Here is a 24,135-nt window from a genome sequence, read left to right on the forward strand (position 1 = left end):
AGGTTGCTGGTCTCGAATAAGAAAATAGACAAAACCACAGATATAAGAAACACAGATGTCATTATTATTACCAGTGGCATAATACAAAAGTTATTATGACCACTTAACACGGGACACAGGTACATGGCACGCACACTCCTACACAGATCACTAAATCGACCCATCGATCGATCAACTCCTTCAGATTGAGCTGACTAGAACATCACGATCAGATTCTTTGGTGGAAGCCACAGCGCTTAAGCGAGCGGAATCTGAGTTCACAAAGTTACACTGAGATCGAATTTCACCTTGAGAGCCAGTCAAAGGGCTGATATTTCCCATTTTGATCATGGAAGCTGCGAACTGAGTGAAGAAAACGGACTGGTTACTGGCAAAGCTATTGACAATGGCAATAGTGTCTGCACCAGAAGTGGAGAACAAGACTTGGTCACTGTTAAGAAGGCCCTTGTGAACTTGGAGGTTGGTGTAATAGTTCTTGTCGAACGTGTTAGGAGTGGTAAAGTCGAGATTGGTCAAGTTGGAGCCGCCGGTTCCATTTGGAGGGCATATGAGTCGCAGGGATGAAAGGTAGGTTGTGTTGAGATTTGGATCGGGTTGGCCTGTGGAACTGAAATTGTATAATCTGTCCTGAAAATTTCTGCAGTGTGCTCTTCCGAACGTGTGAGCACCTGAAAGTGATGATCAAAGCCCACAAGTATCATAAAACTTAATCCTGCCACATTTGAAACACAGTAATTTAAACTGACTTCTGTAAGATTAACTAAGTACCAGAGAGGGCAACGAGATCAGTGGTGTTGAGGCCCTGAACAGCGAAGGATGCTTTGAGTTCATCCAAAGAGAGGCGGGGACCTGGAAGGTTCGTATTTGCCAACGTTCGGTTCGCTGTTGTGCTGTCCCTTCGTCCCAGTGGAACTTTCCAACCGTTTCCATCATCCTGTGTTAGATATTATTCATTATACTCATCACTTTTACTACCTTTTTTCGAGTAAAAAAAAAAAAGGAAACGTGGAAAACTCCATCCATAAAAAAAAAAAAAAAAAAAAGAAACACATCGAGCTTTCCTTGAGGTTTCTCAATCATGGCCGACAACTTCCACTTTTCCTCACTTCCAATTTATGCACATCTAGGCATCTAAGTGCAGTGCATGCACCCCTAACCCTAACACATAAAATATGCCAATAATTGACACATCCATTACTGAGTTATTATATATCAACAACCACACCAATTTACTTGCCTCCATATTAAAAGCCAATTCATACGGGCTTGTCCTTTTTCCATCAATGGGATGGAACCAAGATCTAAGAATTAATGAGAGGGACCGAAATTAAAGGTGACAGATTGGTATGAATTGGAGTTCACATAAATGGGTTGGTTCTCTCTGGCTTTTCTCTTTATAAAAAGGGTATGGTTTAATTGTACGTATATATAGGTGAGAGAATAAGATGGAGAGGAGGAGCATAGTACCAAAACAACAGAGATTTCTGCAGCAAGGGCGAGAATATCAGCACAAGACACGGTGGCCGGACAAGCTGCTTCCACCGCAGATTTGATGTTGTTGACGACATCCAATCGTCTGATTGAGTCAACATTTGGAAAAGCATCTTGCTCGCTGTCTATTGTGTCTGTCTTGTTCAATAATATTGATGCATCACAACCCTACACCCACAGGTCATATATTTAATATCAACTTTACAGTAATGGAAAAAAAAAATCAATTCACTCGGCATACATATTCTGATCGTTACTGCTTTTCGTTTACTAGCTTTAGACAAGCCGTCCATATATTTGATTGATTTCAACTATATATGTTTTCCCTTGATCAATTTCATACTCATCCATTTAAGATTAATAAAATATATTCTTTCTCTTCACAATTTTCAACTAATATGTTTCATTAAATGGTTTGAGATCTTTTTTTTTAAAAAAAAAATTTTGTTCCTTTTATTTCAAAAGTCAGGACTAGTTAATAGTCCGTTGACATATCTATCAATGAACACATAATTTTCCTCACAAACACTTATCAAGGTCTCCAAGGAAGACATAACCCACCAACCACTTTTATTGAAACTTCCACTGAGCGTGAAGAGACGTCAAGAGAAGACTTAGGGTGTGTTTGGATGAAACCAAACCATGATTTGGAGAATAGTTTTTGGAGAATAGATTTTGAGAAGAATAGATTCTGTGAAGAATGATTTTATAAAAAAGTGATTCTGAGAAATGAGAGTGTTTGGATAGTTGTTATCAGAAGTACTTTTTATATATACAAATTACTAAAAAAAACATAAGTTATATGATAATTATATAAAAGAGAAATTTTATGATATATTTTAATTTGAAGGAATAAAATTGTTAATAATATATTTTTTACCAACATAATTAATAATACATAAGATAATGTAATTAATAAATAATTAATATGTGTATATATGTTTATAAGATATAAGGTTAAATATGTTTATAAAAAAATAATTGAGAAATGTTAAAGTCATATTATTGTTGAGATCTACTCTGACAGACACAATCATCTCTCCAATTTGAGTCAGAAGCAGAATGAATTCACTTCTCCTGAAACCATGGTTTTGGCCCAAACCATGGTTTCAGATTATTGGTCCAAAATTGATGCTGTTTGGGTTTTGCCTCCCAAACCATGCTTTTGAGGGTTACCCAAACAGACCCTTAAAAGTAAGATATGAAAGTTCACAGAAATTCGGATGATACATCCAACACTTCACTATTACCCATCCTTTCCATTTTAATAATCTAATTTGTTAGATCTATGCATATCTCAGCTTTATTAAAATATTGTTTTCTTTTTCTCAGTACACTACAGTGCAGTTGTTCCTGCTGCATTAAAGCATGATCTTGCAATATCGAGATTATGATCTTGGCCTGGACAAAGTATATTTAATTTATCAATGGCTTTTTTCATACAGACTAAGCTCAAAACAAATAAAAAATTGACTAAAATGGAAGCACTTTAATTTTTGTCATAATAATCAAGTCTACTTAAGAGTTCTCACCATCGCCATCATAAAAAATAATCACATATAACAGAAAAGTTTAAAAATTGGGTGATCAACATCCATACCACCAAAACAACTTTACTCTCCAAATAATGCCTGTAATTCATACGGCGTTCATCACGACAACGATAAGTTTTAGATTCATCAAGTTTAAACTAAGTATCCATTAGAAGAGAGCATATGGAGAAAGTGAATTAAAGGAGATGAAGAAGAAGAAGAAGCTAGCATGTACTTGGACAAAGCAATCATGGAAGTGAAGCCTGATGAGACTGGCACCAACACGAGGATCAGATCTTGAAGCATTATGAACAACCTCTCTTACAATCGCATGCACGTTTGGACATGTGCTTTTGTAAAACGAAGGATCTAACTGACCATATGAAACTGATATTATTGTTCCTGCGAACACTACCAATGCACAGCATAGAGCTGCCACTGAGACACGAAGAGAACTCATACTTGGCTTCTTTTCTCTCTATGAACTGAGAGGCTTAATTTCTTGTGTGTTCTGGGAGCTCTTAGTGAGCGTTTATTTATAGACGACAAATTGGGTCGGTTTGGCATCAGGATATTGATAATCTTGGTGATGGGTTAATTACTAAGGTAATATTGTGGTCCCCATGAAAATGACAAATCCATGCCTTATATTTAATTATTTATGGTCATCAATCTATAATGGGACTGGGTGGCCAGATATAGGCAGCACAGGGGGTTTAGTTGAGAATAAAGTGATTTTTTTAACTGTTAATAATTAAAAAATGATTAGTTTCCATTCTTTTTCTTATAATTATTATTTTCGTCCCAAGACTTATACTCTTTATTTGCTCAGATTCGTCATATATAATAGTCCCCATATGCTAATTTTGACCTGAATGCTAAGAGGCGTGTTCAATTCTTTTTCCTAATTTTGTGATTTTAAGAATCCTTCAATTGTGTCGAACAATACAAATTTGTATCGCAGTTTATAATTTTGATATCTTGTATTAGGTTTTTAATCAAATACCTGTGGTAAACATATAGGATATTCTGAGAGAACCAAGATGTATGTTTTTTCCCCCTTGTAAAAATATATAATTATAATTAGTTTGAGGGATGATTGGGTCAATCCAACGAAGGACATGGTCTTGAATAGAGTAAGCTTTACTTTATTCCATCCTTTTGTATCAACTTGTGAATTAAAACATTGATGAACACTGAATAGAGGCTTCTTTAACGATAATTGCACGTTCATTTTCAGTCTATACTTTCTTTTGGGCAATAATTTATCAATATATATTGTTTCCAGCGTACTATTATTACTTTCTTTCCAATGTTCACTTTAAAAAAATCACCGTGATGCGTGCTAGACTGACCCATATTATGTTTTATTGTGTAATATTTAAAACAGATCCAAAGCATGATTTTAAGAATCTTTTCTAGAAGGAAAAGTCATAAAACAACGCTTGATATTTTTCTTCCAAAATAATTTAAAAACAAATCATATTGTTTCTTAATAGTATAATTTATTATAATTTTTTTACACATATATAGGTATGATAATTGACACATTAAATTTTTAAAGGTAAATTTTGCTTACTTTTCTCAAATAGAAAAATACAGTTAAAGAAATTTAGAGAATTCTAGAAATATTATTTTTAATTTTTTTAAAAAAATCAGCTGATTTATTTTAGTTGGCTCATTAGGCATGCATTCAGGCTAGTAGACATCTCTCCATGTTTTTTTTTTTTTCATATTGCTTCAGCTTTTTTTTGGGAGGGTAAAGCCCCTAAAATAACGTAATATTTTTTTTAAGCAAACACACAACTATATATTGTAATAAAATAAAAAATTATAGAGATAAAAAAAATTCAAGCCTGCTAATATATATATATATATATATATGTCTATATAATAAAAAGAACCACTTTTTTCTTGGCTTCTTAAATGAAATAAAATATGCTATATATAGTGCTACTCGCCGTGCGTATTGCGCAACAAGAGGGGTATTGGGGCGATCAAGCCTCAAATATTGAAAGGTGGAGGTAAGGGCAATTTACTTCATCAAATTATCATCCCACGTCATATCAAGTGTCAGTAGTCATCAGCGTTTTTTATAATTCCATAAAATGTTCTTGGAAGCATACGAAATTTTACTTGAGTTGACAACGGAAAAAATTTATTTAATTATCAGTTAATTTTAAATATTTAGCTTCTATATAATTTTAAGATGGTTAAATCATTTGGTTTAGAGGGAGGTTAAATTTTTTTTTCAAAGTATAAATATATGAAGAGTAATTAATTAAATAAATTTCTAGACTTGTTTCCTTCTGTGAACTGTGGCCTCACAAGAGGAGAATATCCACCGCATACGGCATCAATATCATCTTGAAGTCTAATTTTAATTATGAATATGGATAAATATGTAGGGGTCCATATGTTCATTAGGCAATTAAGTAATAAAGGGAAAGGTACTCAATAAAGCAAGAAAGATTGGGTAACAAGAGAAGAAGCAAATCTTACTACTGTATATTTACTCTGATTCACTGTGTTGTTAATTAATCTCACTCTATTTCGAAGAATAATATTTGCATCATGGAAGTTGACAAATATTTTAGATTATTATCAAAATGAGGTCAAATAAGTAAATTCAAATTATTGAGGGACGATGAACCACCAAATTGCTGACTTTTCTGGCCCTACAAGGCTACAGCTTACATCTTACGGGTTCATACAAAATTTCTTACTGGCTGCAAATCCGGAAACGTGTGGATGACTTTTTTTTTTGATCAGAGAAACGTGTGGATGACTTAGATATTCGATATTAATATTATGTTATGAATATGACAGTGATTGAGAAAGCTCTGAAGAAACCATATAAATTAAAATGTCAAGACAATAGTCATGTAATAACTTAATATCATCATGAAGTTTTTTCCCCCCTAAATGGGAATTGACTGATTTGATATCACTTATACTATTACTCTTTATTTGTGTGAATTAATGAAATCAAGTAAATTACTTTTTTGGTGTAAAGTCAGAGTTTTCCCAGATAATTTTAAATTTGAAACTAATCTTTATTGGATCAGGAGTGTTAAGTTAAAACTCTCTTAACAAATATATTTTGAGATTCCAATTTGTATTTTTCTCTTTACCGGTGAAAATGCTTACCATCTTAATTTACAGTTTGTTGATAACAAGTAAATTATTTAATTGTAACAGGCATAATTTTTCTAAAGTGCCCTTTTATAAGTTAGAAAAATTAATTTTAAAAAATAAATAGAAGTGATAAAATATATTAGGGTCTTATGTTTATAATTAAATATAATCCTTCAACTTGCTCCTGCATTAAGTATCCGAGGCAATACATCGTTATTGTTTTCCCTTTAAATTAAAGAACAAATAAAAAAATCAACACAAATTAAACAAGTTAAGCATATTAATCCCATCTTATAATGTATGAAGCTCGTTTAGTTTTAATTTGCTACTTAGATCATCGGATACACATCGTGGTTGTTTTGGACCGGTTAATGTATTTGTTTTGAAGGTGATTAATTAATGTATTTGTTTTGAAGGTGATTAATGCTGATACAACTCGGTTACCTAGATAATAAATAATGATATCCATGAGGCGGTGCGTTGCTGGGAGTGGTTTAATCTGGGAGTCATTAGATTTTATTCAATATAAAAATATGTTTTTTTTTCCCAGTCAAAAAGGCAATACCATCTATTGATGAGACTTAAAATACTAGTAGGATTTGTAATAAGCTTGAATTGTTTCATTTTTTTTCCACAAACATCAAGTTGCTTTACCTTTGTGAAAATGACACATATAAAACCACTAAAAGAAATAAATGTTATTTAAAAAATCATAAATTTGATCGGCAACATAATAATTTAGTTGTAAATTTTAAAATTAAAGATTAGTCTCGAATCAAATGTAAATTATAAAAGAGTTAGTTAAGCTTATGTAATTTGCAAAATTTGCAAAATTTATACGATTTATGACTTATTTATGACTTATTTATAATTTATAATTTATGACTTATTTCCAATTAGTCTTCCGACTTATTTCCAATTAGTCTTCCGACTTTGATAATTAAGCTTATGTAATTTGCAAAATTTATACGATTTATGGTCCATCTGCAACTAATTACCCAATATTGACATTTTACAGCAAAGTTTTTGAGACTTGCAACCAAGCATTTCTGAGTTTGCAATTGAACTGTGTTATTAATTAACAACTATTTCAGCTCATAAATGTCTATTAATTTTAATTTTCAATCTTAATCCTTCTCAGACATTTCACAAATTTACAGTCCACACCTAATTGTTTATTTTCTCTGGGTGATCCATATTTTCTTTTCGACCAAATTTGGGTGATACATCGATGTCATTACTCTTTTTTATTTCTCTTTTATGATCTTTAGTTGAATTAAGAGGCACACTTCCACACGTACGTTCACATCTTTTGTCAATGAATTAACACTTATTCAGCACTATGCAATGAGACAAGGACCATTACTGCAGCTATATCGCCACATTTGTTGCATTGGTGCTCATGACATTTAAGCTTAAACAATATTACCGTACTTAATATAAGAGTTAGTTAACTAATTTGATTATATTAAAAAATTAGTTAAGTTCATTATTTATAATAAATAAGTGCTATCTTTTTTTAAAATACCTTTATTAATCTTGTGTATTAGTAAGAACTACCATTTGATGAAACTTTTAATAAATGCACTATTACAAGGATTACTGTAGAAAAAATAGATAAATATGAAAGACAAAGTGGATTGGGTTTTATATTTATGACCAAATTGAAATTTAAACTAGTTCTTATATTAAAGATTGATATAATATTAACTAATTTTCTTGAATTTTAAGTTATATGTTTGTATCTAGTCTGGCTGCATGCTAGCTCTAGGGATCGCGTTGATTGTTCAATTCATACATATATTATATGGTTTTGTTAATAAAAGCAATCTTTATTAGCATACCTACCAAGATTTTGTCTCTCAAGTTCTAAACTTCCAATTCAAGTATTGGACTTTTTATATGTAAAGTGTAAGTCCTTTTTAAAGTTAATTATATATTACTACTACAAATAATTGCAATCCACTCAAGTGAACTCTGGCCTACCGAAAAGTTTGTAAAGATTTTTATGGCCAACTAAAAATTTGAAATTAATATTAATATTGAAATTTTTATATTGATACAGCCAATATTATTGACTGTGGAAATTCAAAAGTAGGAAGCACAGATATATATGAACAAACCTACTGCTTTTTGTTTTTCTCCTGGCCTGTTTGTCGGCTTATTTGTGGACTAATATTGAGGGGAGATGTCGTGTGTTCGTCACACATATGACCCCAACAACACGACTTTAGCTTACACGTACAATATCATCTAGAACACTTTAACTTATTTATAATGGAGAAGACGCTCACATAATTAATTAAAGTGATAGTACTTCATAGTAGTACCTCTGAGCCTTAATATAAGATCTAATTGATTAATTTGGGAAGATTAAAAAAATTAGTTGAGTTAGTTATTTGTAATAAATAGTTGTTGTCTTTTTTAAAATGTCTTTATATTAATTATGTGTGTTTGAATTACAAATTGACAGTAACTCTTTAACATATTAACTACTATAGGAATTATTTAAGAAAAAAATAGATAAATATTAGAAACAAAGTGGATAAAAATCTTATATTTAGAATCAAATTGAAAATCAAACTAAATCTTATATTAAAGATCAGAGGTATACAATTATATACTTCTACCGTGTGGTTTTAATTTTTTGTTCTGTACTTGAATTTGATTGATATTAATCCCACGTAAGAGATAGACAGAGAGTGAGATTCGCTGCGGATGTAGGACTAATCATCGGATAATTAATTAACATTTGCCTGGGTTCGTACGTTTGTCAAATTATGTTTGCAAATTGGAGTTTAGATGAGAATTAATTATTCAAGTGTAATGTTTGAATACTTAGCTTTATGAACTTTAACTCTCTACAACTTAATTCTTGTAATTTATATTGATTTAAACAACCAAGTCTTTATTTAACTTAAGTACTTACAAGGATTAAATTGGACTGAGTCAAAATTTAGAGACTAAACCTAAAAGAGATTAAAAAAAGGGATTTTAACAATGAAAAAATTCGGAGACTAAATTAAAAAATAAAAAGGCTTGATAAAAAAAAACAGAAATGAAAAAATATCTATACGTAGCATATTAATGAGTTCAGTTGCACAAGTTAAAACTAAACGCACACATGGGCAAAGCCAATAGGAGGCAGAAAGAAGAAATAAAGGATTTTAGCAGAGCATTAGCATGGAGGACAAAAGGTTATGTCAAAGTTTTAAATGCGCATTTACTTAAACAAGGAGTAATCCAGTATCAAAGTGTAGCGTAGCTTCTGAGTTAACGTGGGTTAGACTATAAAGGAGCACGTGTTTGAATAAAAATAAATTTATCCAAACAAGCAATAAATTATTTCAACTGAAACCTAAATTTCAATCAGTAAAAAGAGTCCCAGCTAGTTTGGATATATACTTAGTACAAGTTAGTGGGTCAAATTGCTTTAAAACGAAAGCAATGTGTCCTATCCAACGCACAAAGTGCAACTCTGCCACTCCCACCACCCTTATCTGTATATTATTGCTCTAAACTAATCAACGGGAAAGCAAGTGGACATCTCATCGCAAGTCATTTTCTCTTAATTTTCCTATCAACCTAATCAATCCAAGTCCTTCATTTCACCAACAGCAAGGATGCTGCCACGTCACTTACCCAAGTCATTTACTTCCTATTTTGCTACGTGATCGATGTTGATAGTTAACATCTTTATGATAAGGGTTAATATGGCTCAATTTTAACATTTCCTTAGCAATCTTGAATTTTGGGGACAACATTGTTCCCAAGTGAAATTTTCTTGCCACAAATTTGTACCTTAACCCCTTAAAATATAATAGATTCATTATTTGTTCAAATCCATTAACCACTAATGATTCGATCCAATTTAAAACTTGACACTGCGTATTCACACAAAGTACTCATACAAAAACTGCCTTATCAACGTAACTAATATATATTTCATGCAACGACAATTCCTTCTTCAGCAATTACATCAACTTTGACCCTGGTACAGAATTCTACAAACCCGATAGAATTTAAATCAGCAGAGATATTGTCTTCTCTGCTTTTATTCAGCTTGAACAAGTTTTCCAAATTTCTAAGTACATTTGTGGAATCAACTTATAAGAAATTCAAAAATTAAAAACAATGGAGTAATCTCATAACTTATCATGAATAAATTCATTTCAAGTTTAATTAACCCTCCTGCAATTAGTCCTGATCTGCCCATTGCTTCCTGTCAAGGGACTAATCTTGCCCATATTGATCATGGACTGAGCAAAGCTAGTGAAGAACTCGCTTTGACTAGCCGCAAACCTATTGACGACGGCAACGGTGTCGGATCCGGCGGTGGAGAACAATTCTTGATCGGATTGGAGAAGGCCTCGGCCACCTTGAAGGTTCGTGAAATAGTTGTTGTCAAAGGTATCGGGAGTCGTGGGATCTAGGTTGTTTAAGGTACCATCGTTTTGAGGACATGCCTGACGAAGTGTTTCCAGATAAGTAGAGTCCAGAGACGGATCTGAACTGTTACTATTCTCAAAGTTAAATAAACGATCACGGAATAGCACACACCTTGCCCTCCCAAACGTATGTGCACCTGACAAATCAGTCAAAAAGCTTCAGATTATAATTACTTAATACCCTAATAAGACACAAACTAGCTAGTTTAATTTCACTATTTTAATATTAGATGTGTGAAAATTACCCGATAGAGCAACAACGTCAGTGGTATCGAGTCCCACAGCAGAAAACTTGGAAGTGATATTGGCGAGGCCATCTCTAGGGCCTGGAAGAAGCTGAGCTGCGGCCTGATTTGCTGTTGTACTGTCTCTTCTTCCCAATTCAACTGTCCATGTTGGACCTCCACCCTGTATATTAATTATAATTAACATGCATGTTATATATATCAGGTCTAAGTTCATTATATATGTATATATAACACTATCGTCTCTCAATTATATAATTCATTCATATTTGCAAGTTTAAAGCTTTAATACCAAGGAAACCGATGCTTCTGCAGCAATGGCTAGAATATCAGCACAAGAGACGACTCCGGGACAGACATTCTCCAAAGCTGTTTTAATATCGTCAACCACAGGATATCCATCTGCTGAATTTCTGTTGGGAATCGCGTCCTTTTCTGATAAGATTCCATTGGCATCGTCCAACAATATCGATCCGTCACAGCCCTTCATCAAATGAAACACACAATAACATATCAGTTTGAAAGTATACATATTTAATATCAGGCAACATATATGTGTGTGTGTGTGTATAAACTCACGTCAACAAAGCAATCATGAAAGTGAAGGCGGATGAGTTTGGCTCCGATTCTGACGTCACTTTGAGCAGCCTGCTCAATGACGCCACGTACAATGGATGAAGCATTAGGGCAAGTGGTAGCATAGAATGAGGAACTCAACTGAGCATTTGAAGCTCCAAAAATGGTAGCAACCAAACAAAGGCTCAACAATGAAATCCGAAAGGATGACATTTTTCTTAACTCTTAAATGAAGCGAAAATTCTGAAGCTTGCTGTGAGGATGGATGAGTTTGAGAAAAAAAGCTGATGAAGAACTGGTTTTATAGATGCATGGAACAACGTCCAAGGTAGTGGCGGGCTGTGAGGTGGTGGTTGACAGCAAAAGAGAATCTTTCTTATTTTGTAGGAGGGCTTGAAATTTCAAACAGCCAGTGCATGGGTTTGAAAATTTCCAGTTACAGGCTAAACGACAATAGTTTCAGGCAGACGAAGAAAAGTCAAAGCCTTATAATTGCACCATCTTTTTTAAGGATGATTTGGAAGCGAAAAATTCGCCATGGTCATAATTCGGTTGATGATGGTATTGTGGATGAATAATTTGTCAATCTCAAGGTTTAACTGTTCTCGACTCTTATAGTTAAAGGATCTACGATTTCAAAGTTCAAACGAAGTGGAAATCCTATAGAATACGGTAAGTCAATGAATAGGTGAGTGGAAAAAATAATGTAAAAATACCGTCACGACTGATAAAATAATGGTTCAAGACTTCTTTTTCCCCTGCAAAACGCAGTTTGTTTAAAACTTCGTGCAAAATAGAAACTCATGTCTATAAAATTTTATATAAACAAATTGGTAAAATACAATAAATGTGTAAAAAAATATTTTTTCTTTTCCAAATATATCATTATTTATTTAGGCCAAAGAGAACAAGCAAAAATATATAAGGTACAAAGTGATAACGATTTGATAAAAATAAAAATTTTAGACATGTACAAAGTGTAACTTATTACAAAAAAGATAAGCTCTATCCCAAAAATTGTAAATTATAAATAAGATTGAAGGGAGTATTAGTTAAAACTGTTTTCAAAAAAAAAAACAAACAAGGCCAAAATTCCTCTCGCTCGCACAATGACTTAGTTTGATTATTCCTATGGCAGTTGCGATATACTTAAAATCAACGACCTCTTTTAAGGGAATTAAATAATCATAACAATGATTTGTGAACACTGGTCTCTTCTATGAACGTTTAATAAAATATAGATACGAGTATATTGTACAATACAATTCAACAGTTTCGGCTTCGTTTTATGTTTAGTCCGTGATTTGCGGAGTGGACCTTTTCAGACTCTCAACGTTCAACAACACGTCCACAGAAATTAAAACGCTGCTGTCTAACAAGAAAAATTCAGTACACATTAAATGCTAGCTGCCTTATCTGAGGAAAAAAATAAATATCTTGATGAATAAATTTAGTCTTGGAACATCATTAACTAAGAAGTACTCTATCTTATAACATGTCACGTTCTTGCATTAATTAGGATGTGAATTAGCAGAGGACATTGTTGCCGTGTACAAAGAACAAAGTTGACAGTTCAGCCTATTGAAAAATTGGATAAGTTTGCCTTTTTTTTTTTCTTTTTTCTTTTTTTGGCTTGAGGTGGAAACTAACACACACACACACACACATCGGTTAGACGATATGGCCCAATATTAATGGCAAATCAATCATCAAGGTGCCGGTCGATGCTAGCTTTGTATAAACTTAATTACATGTAAATAAGCGTTGGCAAAAAAACATGTAAATGAGAAAATGCTGCAATAATCTAATAAAGGCTGTTTTTTTTAAAAAATAAAAGTGCTTAGAACAATAAATTTCAGATAATTTATAATTATATGATGCTCAACTTTAGAGAATTTATACTCCTGCTATATCATACATAATTTTTTTATCTTGTCCAAAACATGGGCTACGCTTGAATATTAATACAAGTGGTGAGCCCAAAGATCAACAATTAAATTTTAACATATTTGTTCAGTCTATAATCCCAAAACTAGATTATCGCTTTATTTTTTTTTGTCAGAAGATTATCGCCTTATTACGTGCAATAAAATGATGATAAACAACATAATTTTTATTTTAGTAAAATTTGCCTCATCATATGATTTCCCTGGGAAGCCGATCCGAGGGATAAAAAAAAAAAAAGGAAGCAAGAGTATGGGATTTATTTTTGAGTAAAATAGCTTCCATTAGTTTAATGTTTTAGGTTCGTCCAGTGCCCTCCAATATCCTTATTTTATTTTATTTTTGTGCTTTCAAGTTTCAACAATCTAATCTTATTTATTGTACATCCCGCTCTTACACCATAAATAAGATTATGATACTAGATGTAACTAAAAAAATAACATCAAGAAATGATAGATACACCTGAAAAATAACACCAGAATGCTAAAAACACTATAAATAGGATTATGATACTTGGTGCATCGTGTTAGATGTTATGTTACTCTTTATCTTTTCACTAATAAATGCACGTAGAAAAGTGGCAAAATCAGACCCGTCAAATAGATTTATCATAAAACACACACGTTCAGCTTATTATTACTTACTACCACTGGAATATGACCACAAAACACAGTACACAGGCAAATGGCATGCACACGCCTAAAATCGATCATCAACTTATTCAGATTGAGCTGACGAGAACATGTTCATCAGACTCTTTAGTGGAAGTGACGGCAGTAATGAATCGAGAGGAATCTGAGTTGACAAACTTACAGTGAGATCGAATTTCACCTTGAGAGCCAGTCAAGGGGCTGATATTACCCATTTTGATCATGGAAGCTGCGAACTGAGTGAAGAAAAGGGACTGGCTGGCGGCGAAACTATCGACAATGGCGATGGTATCTGCACCAGAAGTGGAGAACAACTCTTGATCACTGTTAAGGAGGCCATTGTGAAGTTGAAGGTTGATGTAATATTTATTGTCGAACGTGTTTGGAGTGGTGAGGTCAAGATTGGTTATGTTGGTGCCATCTCCATTGAGAGGACACACGAGTCGCAGTTTCTGAAGGTAAGTTGAGTTGAGACTTGGATCAGGTTGGCCTTTGCCACTGAAATTATATAACCTATCCTTAAATGTGATGCAATGTGCTCTTCCGAATGTGTGAGCACCTGAAAGTACACAAGTCCAATATCATCAGACTTCGTTAGTAATGATTCGATTTGTCACTTATGATATGATCTATATATACTCATGAAAAGAATTATTTGTTTAGTCACTTCTAGTTGACAAAAGGGATGGCCGTTAGTCTTTTGGGGGCAGAAAGATAATACTAGTATAAGATGAGAAAGAGAGATACCAGAGAGAGCAACAAGATCAGTAGGATCGAGGCCCTGAGCAGCATAGCCGGATTTAAGCTGATCCAAAGAGAGGGAGGGACCTGGAATTTTCAGATTTGCGAGTGTCCGATTGGCGTTGGTGCTGTCCCTTCTTCCCAGCTGTACTTTCCAGCCTTTTCCTTTAGCCTGTCATTGTCCACTTTTACTTTGCATATTTCACCAAACATATTTCCCAATCAACGCGCCCCTACGTGTTTTCATGTCCTACCACATTTGCTTTTATTTACTATTGCATCTAAATAAAAATAAATATTCCGTCCTCTTCATTAATTTCCTTTCTCGATAAGAGTTAACGTTTGGGTTTGGTGGGTTTTAAAAGTTGGTTTCCACATGGGTTGGTTGGGGGTGCCACTTGCCCTTCAATTTTGAAGCTCTTTCCAAATGTTTTTTTCACTTTTTATTATTAGACTCCATATAAAATGAATGACATTTTGATATCTTAATTATTTGCAAAAAATGTATTTGATCAACCCCAACTCTTTCCACACACACAAAAGATTGATGAGGGGCGTACGTATGAGAGTATGGTTGAATTGTATATATATTGCTCCGGTCTTTAATATAAGAATTTGTTTGACTTTTATTTTAATTCTAAATGTAAGACTCCAATTCATTATTTCTCTAATATTTATCTATTTTTTTTTAAAGTAGTTTTTGTAATAATAATAGTTCTAGTCAATACACTTTAGCAAGATACATTATAAAAAACAATACATGTTAATTACAAATAACTAGCTTAACTAATTTTTTTAATTTATTCAAATTAGTCAACTAATTATTATATTAAAGACCGGACATAGTATATGGAGAAGAAAGTACCAAGACAACAGAGATTTCTGCAGCAAGGGCGAGAATATCAGCACAAGACACGGTGGCGGGGCAAGCTGCTTCCACCGCAGACTTGCTGTTGTTCACAACATCCAATCCTCTGATTGAATTCGCATTTGGAAAAGCTTCTTGCTCGCTGTCTATTGTATCAGTCTTGTTCAATAATATTGGTGCATCGCAACCCTGCCTGATCACTTATTAATTTGTCGAAGCTTTCACTTTCCACTTTCATATTATAAATTACAGTTTGATCTAGGCACTTTTCAGCTTTAATATTACAATACAATATTGTGTGTTTTCCTTTTCTCGCTACACTAGGCAGTTATATAACAGATACAAGTTCAGAAACACGAGGACAAGTCAACACAACGACAAAGAAAAGTACTAGATTCAGCTTTAAGTATTCATCACGCACCCATCAAATAAATAAACGCGATATATATAATTAGAGAATAGTATATGCAGGAGACGAAGAACTAGATATATACTTGGACGAAGCAATCGTGGAAGTGAAGCCTGATGAGACTGGCAGTAATACGAGGATCAGTTCTGGAAGCATTGTGAACAACCTCCCGTACTATCTCGTGCACCGTAGGGCATGCGTCTTTGTAAAACGAAGCATCTAACTGGCCGTACGAAACTGATATTGTTGTTCCTGCCAGCACCACCAATAATAATGCACAACACTGAGCTGCCACTGAGACACCAAGAGAACTCATTCTTCTTTTTTGTCTCTGCGTAGTGACAATTAAGTTCTTGTGTGTTCTGAGAGAGCCCTTAATGAGCTTTTATTCATAGAGCACAAATAGGTCGGTTTCCAATCAATATTATTGATAATATAATGAGTTAATTACCGATGTAATTACACATTAGTCGTGAATAATGTGGTGCACGCCATGTTTGTTACTACCTAATACTCCTTTAGTGCTAAACATAATATCTATTTTGTAATGTAATAATGTAAAATAGGGTCCTTTAGTGCTAAACATAATATCTATCTTGTAATGTAATAATGTAAAATAGGTTTTATATTTAAATCGGATTTATTATCAAAATTATCACTGCTATTTTTTAAGACCACTGCACGTTCATTTTCAGCCTATGATTCCCTTTGATCAGCAGTCTCATCACTTTATGTCATATGAAGGGTTCTATCGTTACTTTCTTTACAGCTTTCACTTTAAAAATTCGCCGTAATGAGTGCTAGACTGACCCATATTACGTTTTTAATTTTTACTTGAAGCATATCCCAGGCATGCTTTCAAGAATCTTTTCTAAAAGAAAGAGCCACACAAAACGTTTGATATTTTTTCTACAACAAATTTAAAGCATAAGTCATGGTATTATTTTATGATTTCGTGAATAGCATGGTTTATAAAAAAGTGCCCTTAAGATTGGGTTTTACGACCCCATCTTTGCTTCAAGCCTTGCTGTGCAAGGATTGTGAATCTGATCATAATGATGTTGCTGAAGTTAAAATGTCTTTCTTAACTTGGTTTGTTTTGTTTTTGTTGATGTTGCGTTTCGGACTTTGTTTTTTTTTGTTCTTAATTTTAACTTGTTTTCTTATTTTTACGGGATGAGACTGCTCATCGTTTGAACCAATAATTTGTTGATAGAATTATTTTATGCGTAGACTTACATTCACATCTTTTGGCAATCTGTTAATATATAATTTGAACAAATATTAAAACAAGCTTGAAAACTTTTCTGTCCAATATATAAATAAATATTATATCTTTTTTATCACTAAATATATGTGGCCTAATATGTTGAATTCATTTTAAATACATACATAATTTATTATTAAAAATTTTTATTCCATTTTGAAAATTCTTTGGGCTAGTCTTGTGAACGAGTATGCATAGTCTAAATTGATTCAATTTTGTATGAAAATATTTTTTAAAATATTTATATAAAAATTAATTAATATTATTATTCTATTATCTTTGGTCCTTAATATATGACTTTGTTTGAATTTTATTTTGATCTTAAATATAATACCCTAATTCACTTTGTCTCTCATATTTATCTATTTTTTCTTAAGGTAATCCTCCTAATAATAGTAGTTCTAGCTAATATACTTGATTAGTAAGAATATTTTAGAAAAAAATAATATCTATTTATTACAAATAACTAACTAGAACTAGTTTCAGTACTTATCATCTTAGTGAATACCTTAAACTCATCAAATCTGGACCGTCCATATGTGATTTGAATGGTCCAGATTTAAAACTTTTAATTAAATATTTTAAATAGAAAAAATTATTTTTTAAAATAATAGTTAAGAAATTATCTCTATTTTAAATTCTATATATATTAAAATAATTATTTTAAACAAATAAAAAAAATCGCATTCAGACCATCCAAATAAGATATAAACAATCAAAATCTGATGATCTTACGGTGCTCATCAAAGTGATGATCATTGAAACTGATTCCGTAACTAACTTAACTTATTTTTTTAATATACTTAAATTAGTTAACTAATTTTTATATTTAAGAGTGGAGGTAGTATAATTTTTAGTAGGAAAAAAGACTCACCTGAGTTTGAATAATGGGATTCTTGCCAAGCTGCCCCTTCTGGTCCATTACTATTCTGACTCGAATTGAACCCAAAGTCATTCAGGAGAGTGTTAGTGAAGAATATTTTGGGCCTAACAAAAAGTCCATTAGGAAGTTTTTTTTATGAAGTCCATAAGGAAAGTTAAAAGCAGCCCAATTAGATTAAGAAAAAAGGACTAAAAAGAAGCAGCCAAAAAAAAATTTAAAAAAACAAGAAAAATGTAAAACTCACATTGGACTATTCTCGCATTTGCACTTTTCAGGCCTGGTCTCCTCGGCGATTGGTCATCTTCTCCGTCCGCGTGCTCGGCGCGATGAGGAGTTCTCTCCGCTTCTATTCCAAGCTCCTCCAATATTCCTCTCGGAACATCAACCCTCCCTCTTTCTCCACTGATGGCGTTCTTCGTCTTTGTCTGCTCTCTCACTCTCATCGTCTCTACTCGTCATCCTCTGTTCCCGATTCCAATTCCTCCCTCGATTCCTTGAAACTGGGACTTACTAAATCCGATGGCCTTCCGGCTGTCTCTGCTTCCTCATCTTCTGCCGGCGCAGTGGATCTCACATCTCTTGTCTCAGCTTCCGCTTCTAAAGCGAGGGAAATTGTGGACTTGACTCGTCACTATAGTCGGTGCTATTGGGAGCTTTCTAAAGCTCGTCTCAGGTCAGATTTTCTGAAATTCATATTCTTATTGTTTTGACGGCATTTCGTCTGATGTCTGACTATCAGGTTCTATGGGCTGAAGACTGATTGTACAGTTCCCTGTGTTTCATCTAGTATTACACTTCTTGTTTTGTTGACCTTTGTTTCAGTAGCACTGTGTTTATATTTTAGCATTCTCATTCAATTTTGAATTTGGTGACTCTCGTTTACAGTTACAGAAACAAAAGTACGAAAGTGGCCTTTGAGAAATATAGGAATACTAGACAAAAATTAGAAGACTTCATCATGAAAGGAAGTTTTTGTTCACTCCCCCCCCCCCCAACCTCCCAGTTTGCATTTGGAGGCATTCGGGTACACTAATATCCTGATCTTGATAGCTTGGATGTTAGGCTTTATCCAAGCTGCCTATGTCTAGCGTACTATTATATCAGATGCTTTGTGTCCTCCATTATTACCAAGAGGTTCTAGCTTAGACCGTTATATGAACCACCCTAAAACTTAGGAGATTTCCTATCACGCTACTTATAGCGTTGTCAACCGTCCTTTTTTTTTTAAAAAACTACTGACCGCATCCTTCTATAATAGCTTTGTGTCCTGCCAAACATGAGAACAATGCTTACAATGTTACCTTATGCATTGGAGCCCAATACCTTGGTGTACAAGATACCTTTGTCCTTATTTCAAGACGATGCACATGTTTATCATGAATTAAGTTGGTTTGGTTAGTTTATATTGTCTTTACTATCTTAATTTTCAGATTTCTTGTATTTTTGAGACTTTATGAATTGATATTAACTGGTTTGTTGATGTTGGTTTCTTGGAGGAAGTTGTATTTATTTGAGTCACAATTTTTCTGCTTTGTTTTATCTTATTTTCTTTTTATAAGATCAATAGTCTCTTCTGTTTTAGCTCCCTTGGAATTTTCTCCAATTCTGCATTTTTGCATCTTTGTATCCACTCAGCATCATTGTTTGGTAGCAGTTATAATGCTGAAATGAATCAATGCTTTTGTAATTCAACTTATCCCCTTCTAATTGGTTTCAGCTTGCTTGTGGTTGCGACGTCTGGGACTGGATTTGTATTAGGCAGTAGCAGTGCTGTTGACTTTCCAGCACTATGTTGGACTTGCATGGGTACCATGATGGTTGCTGCATCTGCTAATTCGTTAAATCAGGTTGGTTTCTTTGGATAATTATCACTCTAGAGTGCATTCGCTATTGTGTCTTGTTTGTTTCTCCTCTGTACCACTTCTTTGTACTGTGTGACACGGTTTGCCTTCCATCAAGATTTGAGGATCACAAAGATTAATATGAAGAAATACATAATAAGCATAGAATATTTAGACTTCAGTAGGTGCAGGAATGCTGGAAAAGACCTACTCAAATTCGTCATATTCATCATAATATCATAATAATATGTGAAATGTGGATGGCGGTAATTTGCCTTATCCATTGTCAATTTATTGTTCATAAATGAAGCCAAGTTAATTGACGAAGGACAGAAGGCTTGGGTGAGACATCAGGATTCAAATGAATTGTTTGCAGTGATATAATGTTACTCTCTTGAATTAGACATGGTAAAGAAGGGGATTGGTAGCAGACACATATATGATGGAAGAATATCTTATCTATAATAAACCAAACCTTGTTAGACTCTCTATCTTTCCATCAGGAATATTTAATATTACTCTGATCTTTTTACTAGTTGTGTGATTCATGTAGCCAACCCCACCTAGTGGGATAAGGCTTGTTGTTGTTGTTGATCTTTTTACTAGCTTTAGTCTGAAGTACTTGTCTTTTGTTGTCCCCACCTTTTGCGTTTGGTACTTTGTTGACATTGAACCTATGTGATGATTTTGGTGTATTAGGTGTTTGAGATAAATAATGATGCCAAAATGAAGAGAACAAGCAAAAGGCCACTACCATCAGGGCGCATTACAGTACCACATGCAGTCAACTGGGCATCATCTGTTGGTTTAGCCGGCACAGCTCTGATAGCAACAAAGGTAGAAAAACCAATTTATTCATTATTATTATTATTATTATTTTTCTAGTCTTATGATAACCCTTTGGAGTGCTTCGACCTGAGCAACTAATAATGCAGCTTTGTGACAAGGTTGTTCCAGGCTAATATGTTGGCTGCTGGGCTTGCAGCTTCCAACCTCGTTTTGTATGCATTTGTATATACTCCACTGAAGCAGATTCATCCTGTGAATACTTGGGTGGGGGCTGTTGTTGGTGCTGTTCCGCCACTCTTGGGGTAAATTCTCTACAGGATTTCTTTTGTTCCTCTAATGCATGGCAATTGTCAATTGTTAACCGCATGATTGCAGCTACTTATAAACATGATTGAGAAAATGAACTCAAGGTAAAGGCAATTGTTTATTGAAGAAATAAAGTTAGAGTAGTTGTTGAGCTGGCACATTGTAGGAAGTTTCTTTACATCTATATTTAATGATTAAATGTAGTAGAAAGGTTCACTAATTGGGTGTTTTCCCTTCCTTTGTTCCATCGTCTTTCATCCCGTTCTAGTTTACACGTATGTGCATGGTTTCTTATACCTCTAACCATTTTTTTTCCTTTTTTGTGCTGTTCTGTTTTCAGATGGGCTGCAGCTGCTGGTGATATTTCACTAAATGCATTAATTCTTCCAGCTGCTTTGTATTTTTGGCAGATACCTCATTTCATGGCCCTTGCTTACATGTGCCGCAGTGATTATGCTGCCGGAGGGTATGCTCAAATGTAGTTATTTATGTTGATAAATTATTGTTTATGCAACTTTTTTGATGCCTCCCTCGATCAAATTTTGTTTGTGTGGTGACTTCCTTTGTTCATGGAGACTTGTCTCGAGGGGGAAATTTATGTTTTCTGCATCAACTACCTGTTCTCTTCCCAAGGCTTGTTCCGGAATGGGAGTTAGTAATTCGTATATGGTTATGACCATCTAAGCTGATGCCATTTGGATAGATTCATAAATTTAAGACTTTAGAATAAATTGCTCCCCTTCCTCTGAGAGAAGCTCAAAGTACACGGTCCTCCCGTTTATTGGAAAAATATATATACAACTTCTATTTTATGTATTATATCAAAATTTACCCGATTTTCTAACGTTTGTTAGGGGAGAATTGTAATTGACCCTGAATTTAATTCCTCAAATAGTGAACAGTCATATTAATAGGCAAAGTTCTTTTAATGCCAGACGTGGATGGATTTCATTCTGCTGCTCTTGCATGCTTTGTTGGTGGTCTATACCCTATATAATGTCATCTACTTATTGGTTAATGTGTTGTAAATTCAGGTTTAAGATGTACTCACTTGCCGACCCAACTGGTCTGAGAACAGCATCAGTCGCTTTGAGGAACTCTATTTATCTGATCCCTTTGGGATTCTTGGCCTATGATTGTGAGTGGCTATTTCCAACTCCTAGCAACAATTTGTATTTATTCGAATTTGTCTTCTGACTATGCACTGCAAATGTTGATTGCATACTGTCAGGGGGGACCTTGCTAATCTCCCTATGAAATTAAGCTGCGGACCAAGAAATTCTTGTTAAAATAAGAGTCATCGCTGCTTAGTATCATGCATTTAATATGAATGTGGTCCGTAGAAGAATCCTAACACTTGATATTTCTGAACTTGTCTACAGGGGGTGTGACTTCTGGGTGGTTTTGTCTCGAGTCGTTGTTCCTTACTGCTGCAATAACGGCTTCAGCATTCTCATTCTATAGAGATCGTACAAAAGAAAAGGCCAGGAGAATGTTCTACGCCAGTCTTCTTTATCTCCCCGTGTTCATGTCAGGGCTTCTAATTCACCGTGTGTCTGATAACCAGCTTATGGCAGACAATGCTGCCAAGTCTTGCATGGAAACTTCTGTTCAGAATGAGGAAAATGTTCCCGGAAAGAAAAAGGAGAGGCACATGAAAGGAACACCAGCACGTCCACCTGTTGCGTATGCCTCTGTCGCACCATTTCCCTTCCTGCCTGCTCCTCTGTATGATTATTCTCTTTGAGTCTCATGTAAGAGAATTCAGCCAAAAGCTTTTAAAATTTTGTTTTATCTATAAATTGAATATTTTGCCATGGCTGCTCAATTCATTTCGATTTTCTGTTGCATTTATGCCCTGCATCAAGAATTTGCAGGAGTTCCATGAATAATTAAGGAATAGTTGTTGTTTGTTGTATTATGTCCCGAGATGGGCTGCTCGGTTCATTTTCTTAGTGGTGTCCTCACTTGAGTTGTTAATAAATTGTGAAGCCGGATACTATGATTTGAGTACAAGATTCCAGCTTTTCATCCATGTGCTATTTCTGATTTTACAACTTTATTCGAATGTTTAAGCTGAGAGTGAATAGTGCCAAAATTGACGCCCTTATGTACCTGTGGGCAAATGCTCACAACATAAATACTCATTACGGCCCACATGACTAATTTAACCGTAAATCTTATGAAGTTCTAAGCTTTTTTCAAATCATCAGAACAAAATCAACAAAGAGGTTAGTGAGAGGTCACTTGTTGGGGGGGACCGTTCTGTTTTGTCTTAATGATTAGCCAGTATCAGAACCCTAAATTTAGTTTTGGATCATTAGTTTTTGACTGAAAATAGAGGATCAGGTTAAACATGCACCTAACAGATTTATTTCTGCCGTGGAGGAGGTGATCATATTTCATCAATTCAGTTCGGTTAGATCTCGAAATATATATTCTGTGGTTATAGATGGTTTTTATTGGAACCCTTCCGTATTTATTTTTGGTAAAAAAATTGGCTAATCGTCCAATAAAAAGTAACAACAGTAGCAGTAATCAAGGTTTTCAAACTCACGGGTCTAAATAAACTCATGATAGGTATATAAACTCGAATTATGAATTCAGATCGTAAACTCGTAACAGTTTACACCTATTAATAAATAACTATTAAAAATAGATAATTCAATAATTTAAATATAAAAAATGACCACATTTTAGTTAAAATATAATTTAAACCCAAATAATGAAAATTAAACCAGTCAACATTCATAGTTTATCATACTCAGTATAGATATTATTATGAAATTCATACATGAAGTCAATATACATAATCAAATAATAAAATAATTATAAATTTAATAAAAATTGTAATTTAGAACACTGAGTTGGATTTTTCAATATTCTAAAGGTATTTACAGTTAAATAATTTAACTGTCTTTTATGCATGCTTTTGTATAAATATTTCAATTTTTTATATAAATATTTTACGTATTTTTAACAAAAATGATTTTATCGTTGTATATTA

At 33.8% G+C, this 24,135-nt stretch overlaps 3 protein-coding genes across 3 annotated transcripts; 1 reads left to right on the plus strand and 2 right to left on the minus strand.

The window, feature by feature from the left end:
- Positions 1-41: 41 nt before the first annotated feature.
- LOC114711406 (peroxidase A2-like) lies at positions 42-3,532 on the minus strand. Its single transcript, XM_028895797.1, has 4 exons — positions 3,259-3,532; positions 1,468-1,659; positions 769-934; positions 42-668 (listed from the first exon to the last, which is right to left on the minus strand). The coding sequence occupies exons 1-4, from the start codon at positions 3,481-3,483 to the stop codon at positions 181-183; spliced, it is 1,071 nt and encodes a 356-aa protein (XP_028751630.1). The 5' UTR covers positions 3,484-3,532; the 3' UTR covers positions 42-180.
- A 6,807-nt stretch (positions 3,533-10,339) lies between these two features.
- On the minus strand, positions 10,340-16,358 carry LOC114711350 (uncharacterized). Its single transcript, XM_028895743.1, has 8 exons — positions 16,128-16,358; positions 15,631-15,822; positions 14,772-14,937; positions 14,107-14,583; positions 11,434-11,654; positions 11,147-11,338; positions 10,855-11,017; positions 10,340-10,746 (listed from the first exon to the last, which is right to left on the minus strand). The coding sequence occupies exons 1-8, from the start codon at positions 16,356-16,358 to the stop codon at positions 10,340-10,342; spliced, it is 2,049 nt and encodes a 682-aa protein (XP_028751576.1).
- Positions 16,359-18,452: 2,094 nt separating this feature from the next.
- On the plus strand, positions 18,453-23,163 carry LOC114711404 (protoheme IX farnesyltransferase, mitochondrial). The gene is made up of 7 exons (XM_028895795.1): positions 18,453-18,865; positions 19,910-20,039; positions 20,733-20,870; positions 20,991-21,124; positions 21,469-21,594; positions 22,163-22,266; positions 22,511-23,163. Exons 1-7 carry the CDS (start codon positions 18,519-18,521, stop codon positions 22,873-22,875), a joined length of 1,344 nt encoding a protein of 447 aa, XP_028751628.1. The 5' UTR covers positions 18,453-18,518; the 3' UTR covers positions 22,876-23,163.
- The last annotated feature ends 972 nt before the right edge of the window (positions 23,164-24,135 follow it).

Source organism: Neltuma alba, unplaced genomic scaffold (assembly GCF_004799145.2).
Source record: "Neltuma alba isolate B1F8T4 unplaced genomic scaffold, ASM479914v2 tig00011289_pilon, whole genome shotgun sequence".
NCBI classification, from domain to species: domain Eukaryota; kingdom Viridiplantae; phylum Streptophyta; class Magnoliopsida; order Fabales; family Fabaceae; genus Neltuma; species Neltuma alba.

Bases quoted from the DNA above. Each gene is read 5' to 3' on its own strand.
- LOC114711350 (XM_028895743.1), bottom strand. From the start codon at position 16,358: ATGAGTTCTCTTGGTGTCTCAGTGGCAGCTCAGTGTTGTGCATTATTA. The intron at 14,938-15,630 runs GTACTTTCTTCT...GGACAATGACAG, and splicing joins CAGAAATCTCTGTTGTCTTG to GCTAAAGGAAAAGGCTGGAA. The intron at 14,584-14,771 runs GTATCTCTCTTT...GTGTACTTTCAG, and splicing joins TGATCTTGTTGCTCTCTCTG to GTGCTCACACATTCGGAAGA.
- LOC114711404 (XM_028895795.1), top strand. From the start codon at position 18,519: ATGAGGAGTTCTCTCCGCTTCTATTCCAAGCTCCTCCAATATTCCTCT. The intron at 21,125-21,468 runs GTAAATTCTCTA...TTCTGTTTTCAG, and splicing joins GCTGTTCCGCCACTCTTGGG to ATGGGCTGCAGCTGCTGGTG. The intron at 21,595-22,162 runs GTATGCTCAAAT...TTGTAAATTCAG, and splicing joins AGTGATTATGCTGCCGGAGG to GTTTAAGATGTACTCACTTG.
- LOC114711406 (XM_028895797.1), bottom strand. From the start codon at position 3,483: ATGAGTTCTCTTCGTGTCTCAGTGGCAGCTCTATGCTGTGCATTGGTA. The intron at 1,660-3,258 runs GTACATGCTAGC...CTGTGGGTGTAG, and splicing joins TCCATGATTGCTTTGTCCAA to GGTTGTGATGCATCAATATT. The intron at 935-1,467 runs GTACTATGCTCC...TATCTAACACAG, and splicing joins CAGAAATCTCTGTTGTTTTG to GATGATGGAAACGGTTGGAA.